This window comes from Carcharodon carcharias, chromosome 13 (genome assembly GCF_017639515.1).
Source record: "Carcharodon carcharias isolate sCarCar2 chromosome 13, sCarCar2.pri, whole genome shotgun sequence".
In the NCBI taxonomy this organism is placed as follows: domain Eukaryota; kingdom Metazoa; phylum Chordata; class Chondrichthyes; order Lamniformes; family Lamnidae; genus Carcharodon; species Carcharodon carcharias.
In genome coordinates, this window is record NC_054479.1 from 89,849,881 (window position 1) to 89,865,374 (window position 15,494).

The 15,494-nt window shown below is 39.4% G+C and overlaps 1 protein-coding gene across 3 annotated transcripts in view; it reads right to left on the reverse strand.

Moving 5' to 3' along the window:
* Nucleotides 1-4,097: 4,097 nt before the first annotated feature.
* The window catches only part of etnk1 (ethanolamine kinase 1), a 45,340-nt gene continuing 33,943 nt past the window's right edge, over nucleotides 4,098-15,494 (reverse strand). For 2 of the 3 annotated variants that reach the window (XM_041203145.1, XM_041203144.1), the window contains one exon: nucleotides 4,098-6,999. In XM_041203145.1, coding sequence (XP_041059079.1) covers nucleotides 6,927-6,999 — 73 coding nt within the window. In that variant the 3' untranslated portion in view covers nucleotides 4,098-6,926. The remainder of the gene's footprint in view (nucleotides 7,000-15,494) is intronic. The other variant, XR_005944897.1, reaches the window with a different exon arrangement.

Sequence of the window (15,494 nt, forward strand, 5' to 3'; positions counted from 1 at the left end):
CTAAGAATTACAATCCTTAGTGGTAATTATGCAATTTTTCCCCAAATACTTCACTGACTAGAATGCCTCCAAAGTTGCCAAGATGGGTTCTTAATTTGAAATGCTGGATTAATGCTGGACACTATCTTGGCAAAGGAGTTGAAGGTTGCAATAGGAACGACCATCATAGCATCATGAAGAGGCTGGTTGCCACTTATGTTGCCTGCTATGCTTATTAATGAGGTTGCATGGCATTTTGGAGGATAGCACTTGACCTAACATCCTCTTCCAACAACAGATTGGGAGTAAACAAGTGGTTACTGAGGATGTCCAGCACAACTTAAAAGGTACGTCATCTTTTATTGTTCACTTGCTGCCAAAGGTTTGAAGAGGACTTTTAAACATATCCAGGAAAGTTGTGTAATAGTTTGTCAACCAACACTCTTATCAACATTTAATGCTGCATGAAAATTGGCTGCCACATTCACATTAGTCTACATTACAGATACGCTTCAGAAATACTTAATCAGCGGTGAAACACATTAGGATGTCCTGAGGACAAAGTCTCAGCATAAATGCAAGTTTATTTCCTTTGACATTCATCTGTATAGGTCAATTCCAGTTCAAAGTTATTTAATTACGTAAGTGAATGTGGCAGTGAATTTAAAAGACTCCACAAACAGCAACTGAATGTGAGCTGTTTTGGCATGATTGAAGAGGTGGTGTACATACAGTTATTTCTTTTCTATTAGAAATGATCAGTTAAATTGCAACTAGTCCTTGTGATGACTACCTCTTCCATAGCTCCTCACAATAAAATCACACTATTCATGATAAGCACACAAACACAGCATAGCTTTGCCAGAATATGTACTGAAGTTTGTACAAACGGCAACAGCTGTCTGTTTCATTAGGAAGTTCAAATCTTAAAGGCCATATTTTGACATTCCCATCACCAAATTATTTTTTAAATCTCAAGATGGGCACTGTCTTCAGATGATGGTGGTCCACATTCAAAGAGCAAGTTTCTACAACTTGTTCAGAGGGCATTAAAAAGTCAAGCCATTTTGAGGTAGGCAGACCAGAGGGGGAATGAAGAGTGGAGGAGCAATAATGATAGGGATTTGACAGTGAGGGGAACAGACTGGCACTTCTGTGGCCAGTTGTGATTCAAAGATGGTACGTTGCCTCTTTGCTATCAGGATCAACGATGTGACTGAGCAGCTACAGGGCATTCTGAGGGGGGGAGGGTGAACGGTCAAAGGTCGCAGTCTATAGCAATACCAATGACTTAGGCAGAAGGAGGGCTGAGGTCCTCAAGAGTTTAGGGAGTCAGGAGATTGAAAAGCAAGACCTCAGAAGGTAGTAATCTTGGAAATACTTCTGGTGCCATATGCTAGTGAATACAGAAATAGGAAGATAGAATTGTTGAATATGTGGCTGCAGAAATTGTGCAAGTGGAAGGGTTTCAGATTCCCAAGGCACTGGGATTGCTACTGGGGGACGTGGGACCTGTACAAGCTGGATAGGTTGCACCTCAACAGGGTCAGGACCAATATCCTCGCAGAGTGTTGTGTTAGTGCTATGGGGGAGGGTTTAAACTATGTTAGCAGGGGGTTGGTAGCTGGAGAGTAGATTCAGAAGGGAGGAAAGTTAAAAATGGAAGGCAGAAAATTAGTAAACATGTTTGGAAGATAGAGGGAAAAATGATACTTCAATACATGAAGGAATAAGACAGATGAGCTGAGAGCACAGACTGACATGTGGGAGTATGATATTATGGCTATTGCTGAAACATGGCTCAAAGGGCAGTTATAGCAGCTCAACATCCTTAGTTAAAAGATTTTCAGATGTGATAAAAGATGGAGATAAAAAAGGGGTCGCGGGAGTCACAATATTGATTAAGGAAACAATTATAGCTGTGAAGAGGGATTATATGGTGGAAGGATCAAATGAGACCATATGGGTTGAACTGAAGAACAAAAAACAGGACAATCACACTACTGGATGTGTATACTGCAGAAAACCTAGAATATCAAAAGTGTAGGGGCAAAAATTAAAGGAAATTAGGAAAGCAAAGAGAGCACATGAAAAAATATTGGCAAGGAAAATCCAAATATTTTTAAAAATAAATAGATAAAGAGCAAGAGAAATGTAAGAGTAGGGCCGATTAGGCACCATAAGGGTTACCTGTGTGAGAAGATGGATAACATGCTACGCTTCAGAATGGAACTGCATCAGTTTTCACAAAACATAGGGACGATACAGACATTGCAATTAGGGAGGAGTATGAAACATTAGATGAAATTGGTATAGTGAGAGGAAGTACTGTAGCAAGGGATTTAACATCTTTAAAAGTGGATAAATCACCAAGCCCAGATTAAATATCTCCTAGGCTGTTAAAAGAAGAGAATAGCAGAGACTCTGACCATCATTTTCCAGTCCTCGTGCTATGGGTGTGGTGTATAGGACTGGAGGAGTTCCATGGTACCAATGTTTAAAAAGGAAGAAAGGGATAGATGAGCATTTACAGGCCAGTGAGCCTAATCTCAGTGGTGGGAAAATTACTGGAAAAGTTCTGAGGGACAGGATAAATCTTCATTTGGAAAGAATTTAATCAAGGTCAGCATAGATTCGTTATGGGAGGTAGTATCCGACTAACATGATTGAATTTTTTGGAGGACATAACAAGGAGGGTCGATATGAGTAGTACACTAGACGTAGTCTATATGGATTTTAGCATGGCAGACTGGTCATCAAAGTAAAAGCCTACGGGATCCAAGGCAAAATGGCAAGTGAGATCCAAAATTGGCTCAGGCGCAGGAAGCGAAGTAATTGCTAACAGGTATTTATGACTGATAGGTCGTTTCCAGTGGGGTTCTGCAGGGCTCAGTACTAGGTCCCTTACTTTGTGTTATTTATCATTACCTTAGACTTGAATGTTATGATTAATAAGTTTGCAGATGATACAAAAATTGGCTGTGTGGTGGATAAAGAAGATATCAATGGCATTAACAATGACAAATGTGAGGTAATACATTTGGGGAAAGCTAACAAGACAAAGGAATACACAATAAATGGTAGGATACTGTCCAGAGGTCCATAACCAGGAGTAAGAGGTAGGAGCATTAAGAGATTGGAGGTGCAATTATTTCACCCAGAAGATAATAGTAATTTGAAACTCTTTGCCTGAAAGGGTGGTAGAGATAAAAACCCTTTAAAAAGTACTTAGATATGTACTTTAAGTGCTGTAATCTACAAGGATACTGACAAGTATAGGGGAACAGAGGGATCTTGGAATGCATGTCCACAGATCCCTGAAGATGGTTGGACAGGTAGATAAGGTGATCCAATAACACATACAGGATAGCTAGGAGTACTATATGCAGTTCTGGTCACAACATTAAAGGAAAAATATTATACTAGAGGGTCAGAGGTTTGTGAGAATGTTGTCAGGGCTGGAGAATTTTAGTTCCAAGGAGAGATTGAATAGGCTAGGCTTGTTTTCTTTGGAACAGAGGAGGCTCGAGATCTAATTGAGTATTTTTAAAAAGTTGTTGAGTTCAAGTGAATAAGAAGGGTCTATTCTGCTTGGTTGAGTGGCCATAACCAGGAGTAAGAGGTTGAAGCATTAAGAGATTGGAGGTGCAATTATTTAACCCAGAAAGTAATAATGATCTGAAACACTCTGCCTGAAAAGGGTGGTAGAGATAGAAACCCTTTAAAAAGTACTTAGATATTTACTTGAAGTGCTGTAGCCTACAAGGCTAAGGGCCAAGAGCCAGGAAGTAGGGTTAAGCTGGATGGCACCTTGCCAGCCAGCACGTATACAATGAGCTGAATGTGCATGGTCTCCATAGCGTAAATTTCTACAATTCTAAAAAGACTTCTATGATAAGCAAAGCTGGTTTTATTCCCTGAAGGATGGAAATAAATTGGTTACGTTTTATGGCGTTGCTCCTTCACCCGAGCTCGCCCACATACTTACTGAATGGGATTTTACATGATGGGATCCAAACTCAGGATCTCTCCATTGCTGGTCCAATACCATGATCACTACTAAAACATACCTGGTGTCAGAAAACAGCGACAGAAATTGGGCCACTAATAGCAAATTATACAGAGACAAGAATTTTATTTACAAATTTACATTTAATTTTCAAGCAGGCATAACCTTCTCTATATAAATTAAGTGGTCACTTTTAGTAATCGATTTACATCACATTGTAAAGTTACTACAAAAGCAACAAATTCTGGGATGCATAAACAAAAATTTCAGCCAAAGTAAGCTCATACCCACAGAAGCAAAGTCAGAAAAGCACCTGCCTCATACTCTCCATTACCACAGGATCAATGCAAAAAACCCCACCATCTTGGTTATGGCTGCTCAGGACTTGACAGAAGCAGCAGGGGGGAGCTGAGGATTCTTTTTATGTACAAATTATGATCTGGAATGTACTGCCCAACAGGGTGGTAGATGTAGATGTATGAAATTGTAACATTTGTAAGGCTTTGGGGTAAAAGCATGGGAGTGGGATTAATTGGATAGCTGCAAAGAGCCAGCACAGGCATGATGGGCTGCATGCCCATCTGCACTGTATGATTCTATGACTTTATGGTAATAGTCTTGAATTGTGCTGCATCGGTTATGAATTTATTTTGAATTGTTATGTGACATTTCAAAAATAATATTGGTTTAAAACATCCTTTTGACAGCTGCCTTGCCATAATCTAACTACATCTTTTCTTTAAAAAGAGCTGCAGCACTCTGATGCACAAAGTGTCTTGCAGGGTGACAAATCAATGCAGCAACGTTTACATGAATTTCGCAAAAATGTATTAATACCTTTTGAGACCATCTTAGGAAACATTACATAGCTTCACTTTTGATGGTTAATCTCAACATTCTAGGCCACAAAATCAGATCCTCCAACTTTAATGTGACGGAACACATTCTCACTATCACTCAAATTAACTTTCATTGATGTCCTAAGCAGTCCCCAGCAGACTGATTCTCATTAAATAAAATAATTGGTCATATATAAATACACATATTTGCACAAGTTCTTAATTATATTTTAAAAGAAGGACGACTACTGAATTTGATAGAAGATGGTTTTCTGCACAAAAATGTAGATGTTGAAAGATACTACATTACTTAAAGCCTAATATTTGAATGTATATATTGGCTAGGTGCAAGGTGATTTTTTTTTTTAGAGGCTATTGCATTCAATTGATGCAATCGAGTTCAGTTTAAGACGGAACTGTTAAAAAGGACAATAAAAACAAATTGCAGGAAATATGAGAAACACAGTTAACATTTCAGGTTGATGCCCTTTTAACAGAACTGGATAAAGTTAGAGATGTAACAGGTTACTAATCTTAACATAAAAATGTTCAATTTCACAAACACCACAATTGTTCATTTCAATATACAAGCTTCAAGCAATGGGGTAAAACTGAATGTAGAGCCAGAGGGAAGAAAATGACATGACTTGTGAATTAAGACTATTGAATTGGAAAAAAAATTCCTATTGCTTTATTTGAATGCAAGACCAAACCTTTTCAACCAAGAGTAACCATTTAGATTTTATATCTACTCTTAAGTTTTAACATTTGGCAAAGAAATTATGAACCTATGCTTACTTCACAAGTGTTTCTTTATTTGTAACAGTTTTAGTATTCACAACAGTAATTATGTACCCATTCGGACCAATAAAAACACAGGTTTTTGGAAAACTAACTACAGGAATTAGATTCAGACTGTTTGCAAACATACAAAATGGTATCTGGTTTTATTCAAATGTGGAAATCCAACCCTTCCCCCAAATCTGCAATTTACTGAATTGATGCCCTCTTACACTTAGACTCACTGTAAAAATCCTTCAAACAAGTAACTTATTTTTCCCCATGAGGTGCAACTGGGTTTTAAGTTTATACCTATTGTTGAACAACCTGGGTGTCTAAAGGCACAGTTGTCAAGGTGGGGTGAAAGAAGTGGGGAATACACAAGAGACCAAAGTTGCAGTCAAACAGTTCTCAAAGAATTTTAAAATTGAGGTTCAGGGATCAACATAGGTCAAAAAGTTCTAAGCTAAAAATAAGACAGGATTGTAGAGAATTAAGGGAAATGGTGCAAACAGAATCGCCACTTACATATTATTTCTCTCTTCACATTGCTGCTTGACCTGTTATTTCCACCAATTTTCTGGTATATGTAAATGCTCGCAAAAATGCTCATGATGTGTATCCTCCACTATCCAATCCTTGATGGGTTACAAAACCCGCATATTGCCTCAGCAGCCAGCAGAATACTAGAGGATTCCACAAATGACTCATGGAACTATAAGTGCAAACAAGACCATTAGCCCAAAAGTCAGGTTCCTGTGTAAGCAGATGTCTCTTTAGAAGACTTAAACCGCTTTTCCTGCTATAGAAATTCCAACACTATTAATCATTGAATATCTTCCCACTTCCCCGACACAGCGCCCCTGTAACTTTAGATCTCACAATGCTTGTGGCATTGCTGAAAAAAATCTACACGCAGCCTTGAACAGGGTTTTTACCCAAGATTAGATTGGTGAAGATTTTATCATCTCTGGGAGTGTGTAAAACATTGCTTCATGATTTTGCCTCAGCACAATTATTAGCAGTGGTACTGTAAAGAACATTCACTGAGGAACCATTAGAACTTTTAGTTGCGTGTAATGGTAGTTTCTACTAGTTATTTAGAATTTAGAAAATTATCTAACATAACTAATTAGCATATTTCATACTGAATTATGAAACTGTGCCGTAAGCCACATTTTTGGTTGAGTCTCTCGTTTTAATACAATAACATGTTATTCTAGACATCATTAAACCTCTGGCATTCCAATACGACTTTGCAGTACTCCCAGTTCATTCAGCCTGTTTTATGTTCTTTCAGTAATGAATAAACTGCCGTCTCATTCAGGGAGTTTCAGGTTCATGACTTCAGGCTTCATTTTGAAATATTGGCGGAATCGTACAACTGCATACCTGAAAAGAATAAGAAAAAGATTTTTAAATTCATTTTAAATACACTAGAAGTACTGATACGTTTTCAGGACCAGATGGCATGTACCCATCTCATAATACCAAAAGTAGTCAATGAGGGAGGAGCAGAGGGACTAAACAAATTCATTAGAAACAGGAGCTGTGCCAAAGGATTAAGTTGGCATTGAAGTTACATCTCTGTTCAAAAAAAAAAGCAGAAAAGGCTAAGGCAGGCAACTATCATTTATCCTTGACTCAAGAGTAAGAAAACAACTATGGATTCCAATTACAGATAAAACAAATAAACATTTAGAATGACATGGGCCAGAGATAGTCAGTCAATGTGAATTTCTGAATGGGAGGTTAGGTTTGACTAATGTGAAAGAACAATCGAAAGAGAAGGATGCAGAAGAGGTAGTGTAACAGACTCCCATAAAAGCATTTGATAAGCATTTAAAGAATAAATACATAAAGAAACGTATGTTTGCAAATTAAGGCACGAAACCATACAGAAAAGGTGCTCCAACTGAGACTAACAAGGAGAATAAAAGGTAGAAACAAAAATTTAAAAACTCAGCAGGTAGTATTTGATCAAAGGAAGAGGTTTATGACGTTGCTAAAAATAGTAAGCCTGACAATTGGGAAGATTTTAGAATTCAGTAAAGTGGGACCAATAAATTGACAAGAAAAAAAGGGAATACGACAGTAGACTAAAAAACATAAAAGCAGGTTGTAAACGTTTCCATAGGCACGTAAATTGCATGTAAATTGGGAGATTAATGAAAGTAAAAGTGGTCCCATTTGAGGCAAAGACAGGTAATATAACAGGAAATAAGGAAACAGTAAAGCCATTAAACACAGTTTGAATCAGTCTTCTTGGAAGACGACACAAAAATCATTCCAGAAATAATGGGGAACCAAGGGTCTTGAGAGAATGAGGAACTTAAAATAATACTACTGGAGAAATTAATAGGACCAGGTGGCAATCCCCTTCAGCTGACCCCTTTCATTCCAGGGTTCTAAAAAGATAGCTGCAGAGATAGTGAATGCACTTGGTCTGCCAGAATTCTTTAGATTCTAGAACAGTTCCCAAGGATTAGAAGGTAGCAAACATAACCTCACTATTCAAGAAAGGAGAAAGAGAAAAAGAGAAACAGGGAACTATATGCTGGTTAGCCGAACACCAGCAATAGACACAAACTATTAGCAGCAATGTGGTAACAGGTCATTACAAAAATCATAATATGATTAAGCAGAATCAACTGAATGAACTTCATGAAATTCAAATAGTGTTTGACAAATCTGTCAGCGTCTTTTGAGGATGAAACTATTAAGGTGGATAAGGAATAACCAGTGGACATGCAAGACATTTGAATTTTCAAAAGCATTTGATAAGGTGCCACACAAGAGGTTAGAACACAAAATTAGGACATGGGATTGGGGGTAATATATTAGCATGGATTGAGGATTGCTTAATGGACAGAAAACAAGTAGGAATAAATGGGGCTTTTTTGGGTTGGTGTGCTGCAACAAATCAGATACTGCAAGGATAAATAATTGAGCTTCAGCTATTTATAATCTATATTAATGACTTAGATGAAGGGACTGAATGCAATGCATCCATGAATGTTGATGATAAAGTTAGACAGGAAAATAAGCAGTGAAGAGGATGCAAGGAGGTTGCAAAGGGAAAAATATATGTGGAGTGAACAGGCAAGAACATGGCAGGTAGAGCAGATAGAATACAGTGTGAAGTTATCCACTTTGGTAGAAAAGAAAAACAGCTGAATATCTTTTGAATGGTGGGTGACTGGGAAACGCTTGCATTCAGAAGGACCTGGGTGTCCTTGTGCATGAATCACAAAGTTTAACATGCAAGTAACAGCAAGCAATTAGGAAGGCAAATTATGTTCAATTTGTTACAAAGAGATTGCAGTATCAGAGTAAACACATCTTACTACAATTATACAGGGCATTGGTGAGGCCACATCTAAAGTACATAGTTTTGTCTTACTTAAGGAGAGATATATCTACCCTAGATGGAATGCAACGAAGTTTCACTAGACTGGTCCCTTGGATGAAGGGATTGTCCCATGTGAAGAGACTGAATAGTCTAGACCTAAAAACAAAAAAACTGCGGATGCTGGAAATCCAAAACAAAAACAGAATTACCTGGAAAAACTCACTAGGTCTGGCAGCATCAGCGGAGAAGAAAAGAGTTGATGTTTCGAGTCCTCATGACCCTTCCACAGAACTGATTGAATGTTAGAAGAGGGGTGAAATCAGTTCTGTCAAAGGGTCATGAGGACTCAAAACGTCAACTCTTTTCTTCTCCGCCGATGCTGCCAGACCTGCTGAGTTTTTCCAGGTAATTCTGTTTTTGTTTTAGTCTAGGCCTATATTGCCTATGGTTCAGAAAAATGGGGTGATCTAACTGAAACATATAACATGGGTTTTACAGGGTAGATTCTGAAAGAATGTTTTCCCTGGCTAGGGAATCTAGAACATAGGGACTTAGAATAAAGGAGTTGGCAATGTAGGACTGAAATGAGGAGAAATTTCTTCAAAGCATTGTGAATCATTGGAATTCTCTATCCCAGAGAGCTGTGAATGCTCACTTGTTTAGTATATTCAAGGCAGAGGTCGATTGGCTTTTAGGAACCAAGGGATATGGGGACACAGTGTGCAAAGGTGAAGTTAAGGTAGATCAGCCATGATTTTAAGTGGCAGAGCAGGCTTGACAGATCAATGGCCTACTCATGCTCCTATTGCTTATAAAGCAATGCATAAAAAATTGGTTGAGAAAATAGAGACCATGGAAAAACAGCACTATGAACAGAAAGCTGGCTGAAAGGTAGACAGTAAAATCAGTAATACTCTGGACAAAATGATTTAAGTCACATTTGAGATAGTGCATGTAATATGGAGTGTAAAGAGCAGGGATACTAGGGTAATTAATCAATAAAATAAACAAAATACAAGAATGATGGCAGGACGGGTGATGTGTTGCTGCTGCAGCATGTGGGAGCTGCTGGATACCAAGGTGATCCAGAGCAAACACATCTGTAGCAAGTATTTGCAGCTCCAGGAGCTTTGGATCAGAGTTGAGGATCTGGAGTCTGAGCTGCAGACATTGCGCCATCTCAGGGAGGAGGATAGTTACCTGGACACTTTGCTCCAGGCGGTGGTCACACCCCTCAGATTAGATAATTAAAATTTGGTCTGTGATTAGGGACAGGAGGGTGTGACTGCAAGTGAGGCAGGTATGGGGACTCAGGGGGTAACATTTGAGGAGCCACAGTCCCTACAATTGTCCAACAGTTATGAGGTTCTTGCAAGCTGTGTGAACGAGAGTGGAGACTGCAGTGAGGATGAATGAGTTGACCACAGCACCATGGTACAGGGAGCCATTCAAGTGGCAGGGGGAGGAAATAGGAAAGTAGTAGTGGTAGGGGACAGTATAATTAAGGGGATAGATATTCTTCTCTGCAGCCGTGAATGAGAGTCCCAAAGGCTGCATTGCCTGCTGGCACCAGGGTTAAGGACATCACCCTCAGGGCTGGAGAGGGACTTGGAGTGGGAAGGGAGGGATCCAGTTGTCTACATTGATACCAATGACATTGATAATACTAGAAAAGGAGGTTCTGCTGAAAGAATTTGAACAGCTAAGAGCTAAATTAAAAGACAGAACTTCCAAGGTAGTAATTTCTGGATTAGTACCTGAGCCACTGGCAAACTGGCATAGAGTAAATAAAGTTAAGGTGCTAAATACGTGGCTCAAAGATTGGTGCAGGAGGAATGGGTTTCAGTTCATGGGGCACTGGCACCAGTAATGGGGTAGAAGGGAGCTGTTACAGTGGGCTGGGCTTCACTTGAATCATGCTGGGACCAGTGTCCTGGCGAATCAAATAACTAAGGCTGTAGAGAGGGCTTTAAACCAAAGAGAGTGGGGGAGGGTTCTGTGGAGGGGATACGCAGGCTTACAAAGCAAAAGGATATGGTAGCATTGCAGGGCAGCTACTTAGGTAATGATTCCCAGAGTGTGACAGGAAGGGACAGAGTGCACAAACATTTTAAAAAAGCAGCAAATAGGGTCAAAGGGGGAAAAACTTGGTAAAAAGGCAAAATTAATGTCTCTTTACTTAAATGCATGCAGTATTTAGAACAAGATAGGCACAAACATATGTTAATGGGTATGATCTTGTAGCCATTACGGAGACACGGTTACAAGATCATCAAAGCTGGGAACTAAATATTCAGGGGTATGTGACTTTTCGATAGGACAAGCAGGAAGGAATGGGTAGTACGAGATGGAATAAGTACGATAGCAAGAAATGACCTTGGATCACAAGATTAGAATCCATAAGGGTGGAGGTAAGAAATAACAAATGGATGTAGTCTATAGGCCCCCTAACAGTATCTATACTTTTGGATAGTGGATATATCAGGAAATAATGAGGGCATGTAAAAAAGGCAGCACATTAAATCATGGGTGACGGTAATCTTCACGTAGATTGGGAAAATCAAATTGGCAAAGGAAGACACGAGCAAGAATTCATACTGTATTCAGGACAGTTTCTTAGAACAAAATGCTGTGGATCCAACCAGGGATCAGGCTATTTTGGATCTGGTAATATGGAATGAGGCAGGTTTAATAAATGATCTGAGTAAAAGATCACCTAGATAACAGTAACCATAACATGGCAGAATTTAGCATTCAGTTTGAGACTGAGAAACTTGGGTCGGAAACAACTATGCTAAACTTAAATAAGGGTAATTACAAAGGAATGAGGGCAGAATTGGCTGGAGTGGACTGGGAAAGGAGTTTAGCAGAAAAGACAGTTGATTAACAATGGCAGACATTTAAGAAAATAGTTCATGATTCACAACAAAGATATATCCCAATGAGGAAGACGGATTCTAGGAAGGGGATAAACCAACCATGGTTAACCAAGGAAGTTAAGGATAGTACCAAATTGGGAGAAAAAACATACAATGTAGCAAAGATTAATGGTAAGCCAGAGGATTGGGAAAGCTTTAAAAACCAACAAATAATGATAATAAAGAGGGAGAAAATAAACTTTGAGGGTAAACGAGCAAGTAATATAAAAACAGACAGTAAAAGCTTTTTTAAGTATAAGAAAGGGGGAAAGGCCAAAGTGAACATAGGTCTCTTAGAGAATGAGGCTGGGGTAATAATAATGGGGAATCAGGAAATGGCAGAGTTGAATAAATACTTTACATCAGTCTTCACAATAGAAGATACTAATAGCATTCCAAAAAAGCTAAATAATCAAGGGGCAAGGTTGGGGGAGGGGAGGAAATAAATATAATAACCATCACCAGAGAACAAGTACTAGGGAAACTAATGGGGCTAAAGGCCGATATGTCCCCTGGATCTGAGGGGTTGCACGCAAGGTATTAGAGGAAGTAGCTACAGAGATAGTGGATGCATTGGCAGTAATCTTCCGAGAATCCTTAGATTCTGGAAAAGTCCCAGATGATTGGAAAGCTGCCAAGATAGCACCCTTATTCAAAAAAGGAGACAAAAAAAGCTAACTTAGGGCAGTTAGCTTAACACCTGTCATTGGGAAAATGTTAGAGTCTATTATAAAGGATGTAATAGCAGAGCATTTAGAAATGCATAATATAATCAAACAGAGTTAGCATGGCTTCGTAAAGGGGAAATCACACCTGATAAATTTAGAAGAATTCTTTTGAGGTGGTAACAAGCAGGATAGATAAAGGGGAACCAGTAGATGTACTATATTTGGATTTCCAAAACGCATTCAGTAAGGTATTACACATAAGGCTACTTGATAAGAGCCCATGGTGTTGGGGGTAGTGTATTAGTATGGATAGAGGATTGGCTAACTAATAGAAGGCAGAGAATTGGGATAAGGGGGGGCATTTTCAGGATGGCAACCTGTAAGCAGTGAAGTGTCACAGGGATCAGTGATATGGCCACAATGATTTACAATATATATTAATGACTTGGATGAGGAGAGTGAATGTACTATCACCAAGTTTGCAGATGACATAAAAATAGGTGGGAAGGCAAGTGATGAGGATAACACAGAGTCTATAGAGGGATATAGACAGATTAGGTGAGTGGGCAAAAACTTGGCAGATGGAATATAATGTGGGAAAATGTGAGGTTCTGCATTTTGGCAGGAAGAATAGAAGAGCTGAATATTATTTCAATGGAGAAAGACTACAGAAAGCTGCAGCACAGAAGGATTTGGGGGTCCTTGTGCACGAATCACCAAAAGCTAGCATACAAGTTCAACAGGTAATAGGGAAGGCCTTTATTTCTAAGGGAATGGAGTATACAAATAGGGAAGTCTTTCTCTAAAACTATACAAGGCACTAGTTAGACCACACCTAGAATACTGTGAACAGTTTTGGTTCCCTTATCTAAGGAAAGATATACTGGCATTGGAGGCAGTCCAGAGAAGGTTCACTAAGTTGACACCGGGGATGGAGGGATTTTCTTATGAGGAGAGGTTGAGTGGGTTGAGCCTGTATTCATTGGAGTTCAGAAGAATGACAGGCGACCTTATTGGAATGTAAAATATTCTTAGGGGGCTTGACAGGGTAGATGCTGAGAGGTTGTTTCCCCTTGTCTAGGACTAGAGGGCATAATCTCAGGAGTAAGGGATCACCCATTTAAGACAGAGTTGAGGAGGACTTTCTTCTTTCAGAGAGTAGTGAATCTGTGGAATTCTTTACCGCAGAGGGCTGTAGAGACTGGGTTGTTAAGTATATTCAAGGCTGAAATAGACAGATTTTTAATCAGTTAGGGAATCAAGGGTTATGGGGAAAAGGCAGGAAAGTGGAGTTGAGGATTATCAGATCAGCCATGATCTCAAATGAATGGTAGGGGAAGCAGACTTGATAGGCTGAATGGCCTACTCCTGCATCTTATGCTTTGGGCTTCTCACTATAAGTGGAATGCAACAGCTGCGAAAGTGCAATTCTGATACATCAGAAATGAAGTCCAAATTACAGAACATACGAATCTTAACAGTTCGACTTATTTCTTCAGAACTCAGCGGGAACATTTGGCCTCAATTTTAAAGTACAATGAATCCGCAACTCTCAATGAATACTTGTCAGAGTCAAATTGGACCAATTCCATAAGTTATGTCTACAATTTGATCGTATCTGTGGGGATGGTTCACAGTCTCAATATTGAACTCCACTGCAGTGTAACTTTAAGGAATTGACCCAAGAAAGTCCATTCAACATAAGACTACTGGATCACTAACAACTTATATAGCATCTGTGACATGATAAAATGTCCCAAAGTACATCACAGGAGCATTATAAAACAAAACTATAACACTTAGAGTGGGTCAGGTGATCAAAGACGGTGGTCAGATAGGTTTTATAGAGTGTTGTAAATGAAGAGGCAAAGAGGTATACAGTGGAAATTCCAGAGTTTAGGGCCTAGACAAATGAAGGCATGGTCACCAATGGTGCAGCAATTTAAATCAGGGATGCTCAAGAAGCCAGAATTAGATGAGTGTAGTATCTTGGAGGGTTGTAGCGGCTGGAGGAGATTACAGAGATAGGGAGGGGCAAAGCCATTGAGGGTTTTGAAAACAAGGATAAGAATTTTAAAATCAACATGTTGCTTGACCAGGAGCTAATGCAGGTCAGCAAGCACAGGGGTGATAAGGGGACAGGACTTCTGGCATGAGTTGGACAGGTGTAGCTGCGATCTGGATGACCACTAATTTATAAACAGGAAGAATGTAGGAGACCAGTCAGCAGTGCATTGGAATAATCAGGTCTAGAGGTAAGAAAGGCATGAATGAGGGTTTCAAGCAGCAGATGACAAAGCTGGGGCAAAGTTAGAGGTGGAAATAGGCAGTTTCAGTGATGGCATCATTGTGGTTGGAAACTTATCTTGGGGTCAAACATGACACCAAGGTTGCGAACAATCGCATTTAGATTGTTGCCAAGGAGAGAGACGGAGTCAGCAGCCAGAAAACAGAGTTTGAAGTGGGGCCTGAAAACAATTGCTTCAACAGTGGTGGTGAGGTAGTGCTAATGTGATATTGTCCATCTCTCCTGAATTCTTTAAGGAGTCACAACCAGACAGGCCACTCAAGGATTATCCAGCCAATGACGATTTTCTCCCCTCATTTCCTGCTCCGCTCTCAAAGATAACTATTCCTGGGTGAAGCATAGTATCACAATATCCTACCAAGTGACTACCGTCAGGTAGACAGGAAATAACAGCGGGATCACTGCAGAAACTCCTCCTTTCCTCCGAATCAGTCTCACACGTATGTACACAAACATAGTGCCCTTCAATGATCATACAACTTTCTCGAAGACTAAACAGTTACATTACTTCAAGAGGGCATATGCCCTATAACATGCCAAAAATGAAAATCTGAGGTGCCACCCTAGAATTTAACTGCTTGGATCTTTTTTTCTTTTTAAACTGAACATCAGGGTTTGTTCCTTTAAAACATATCAAATCT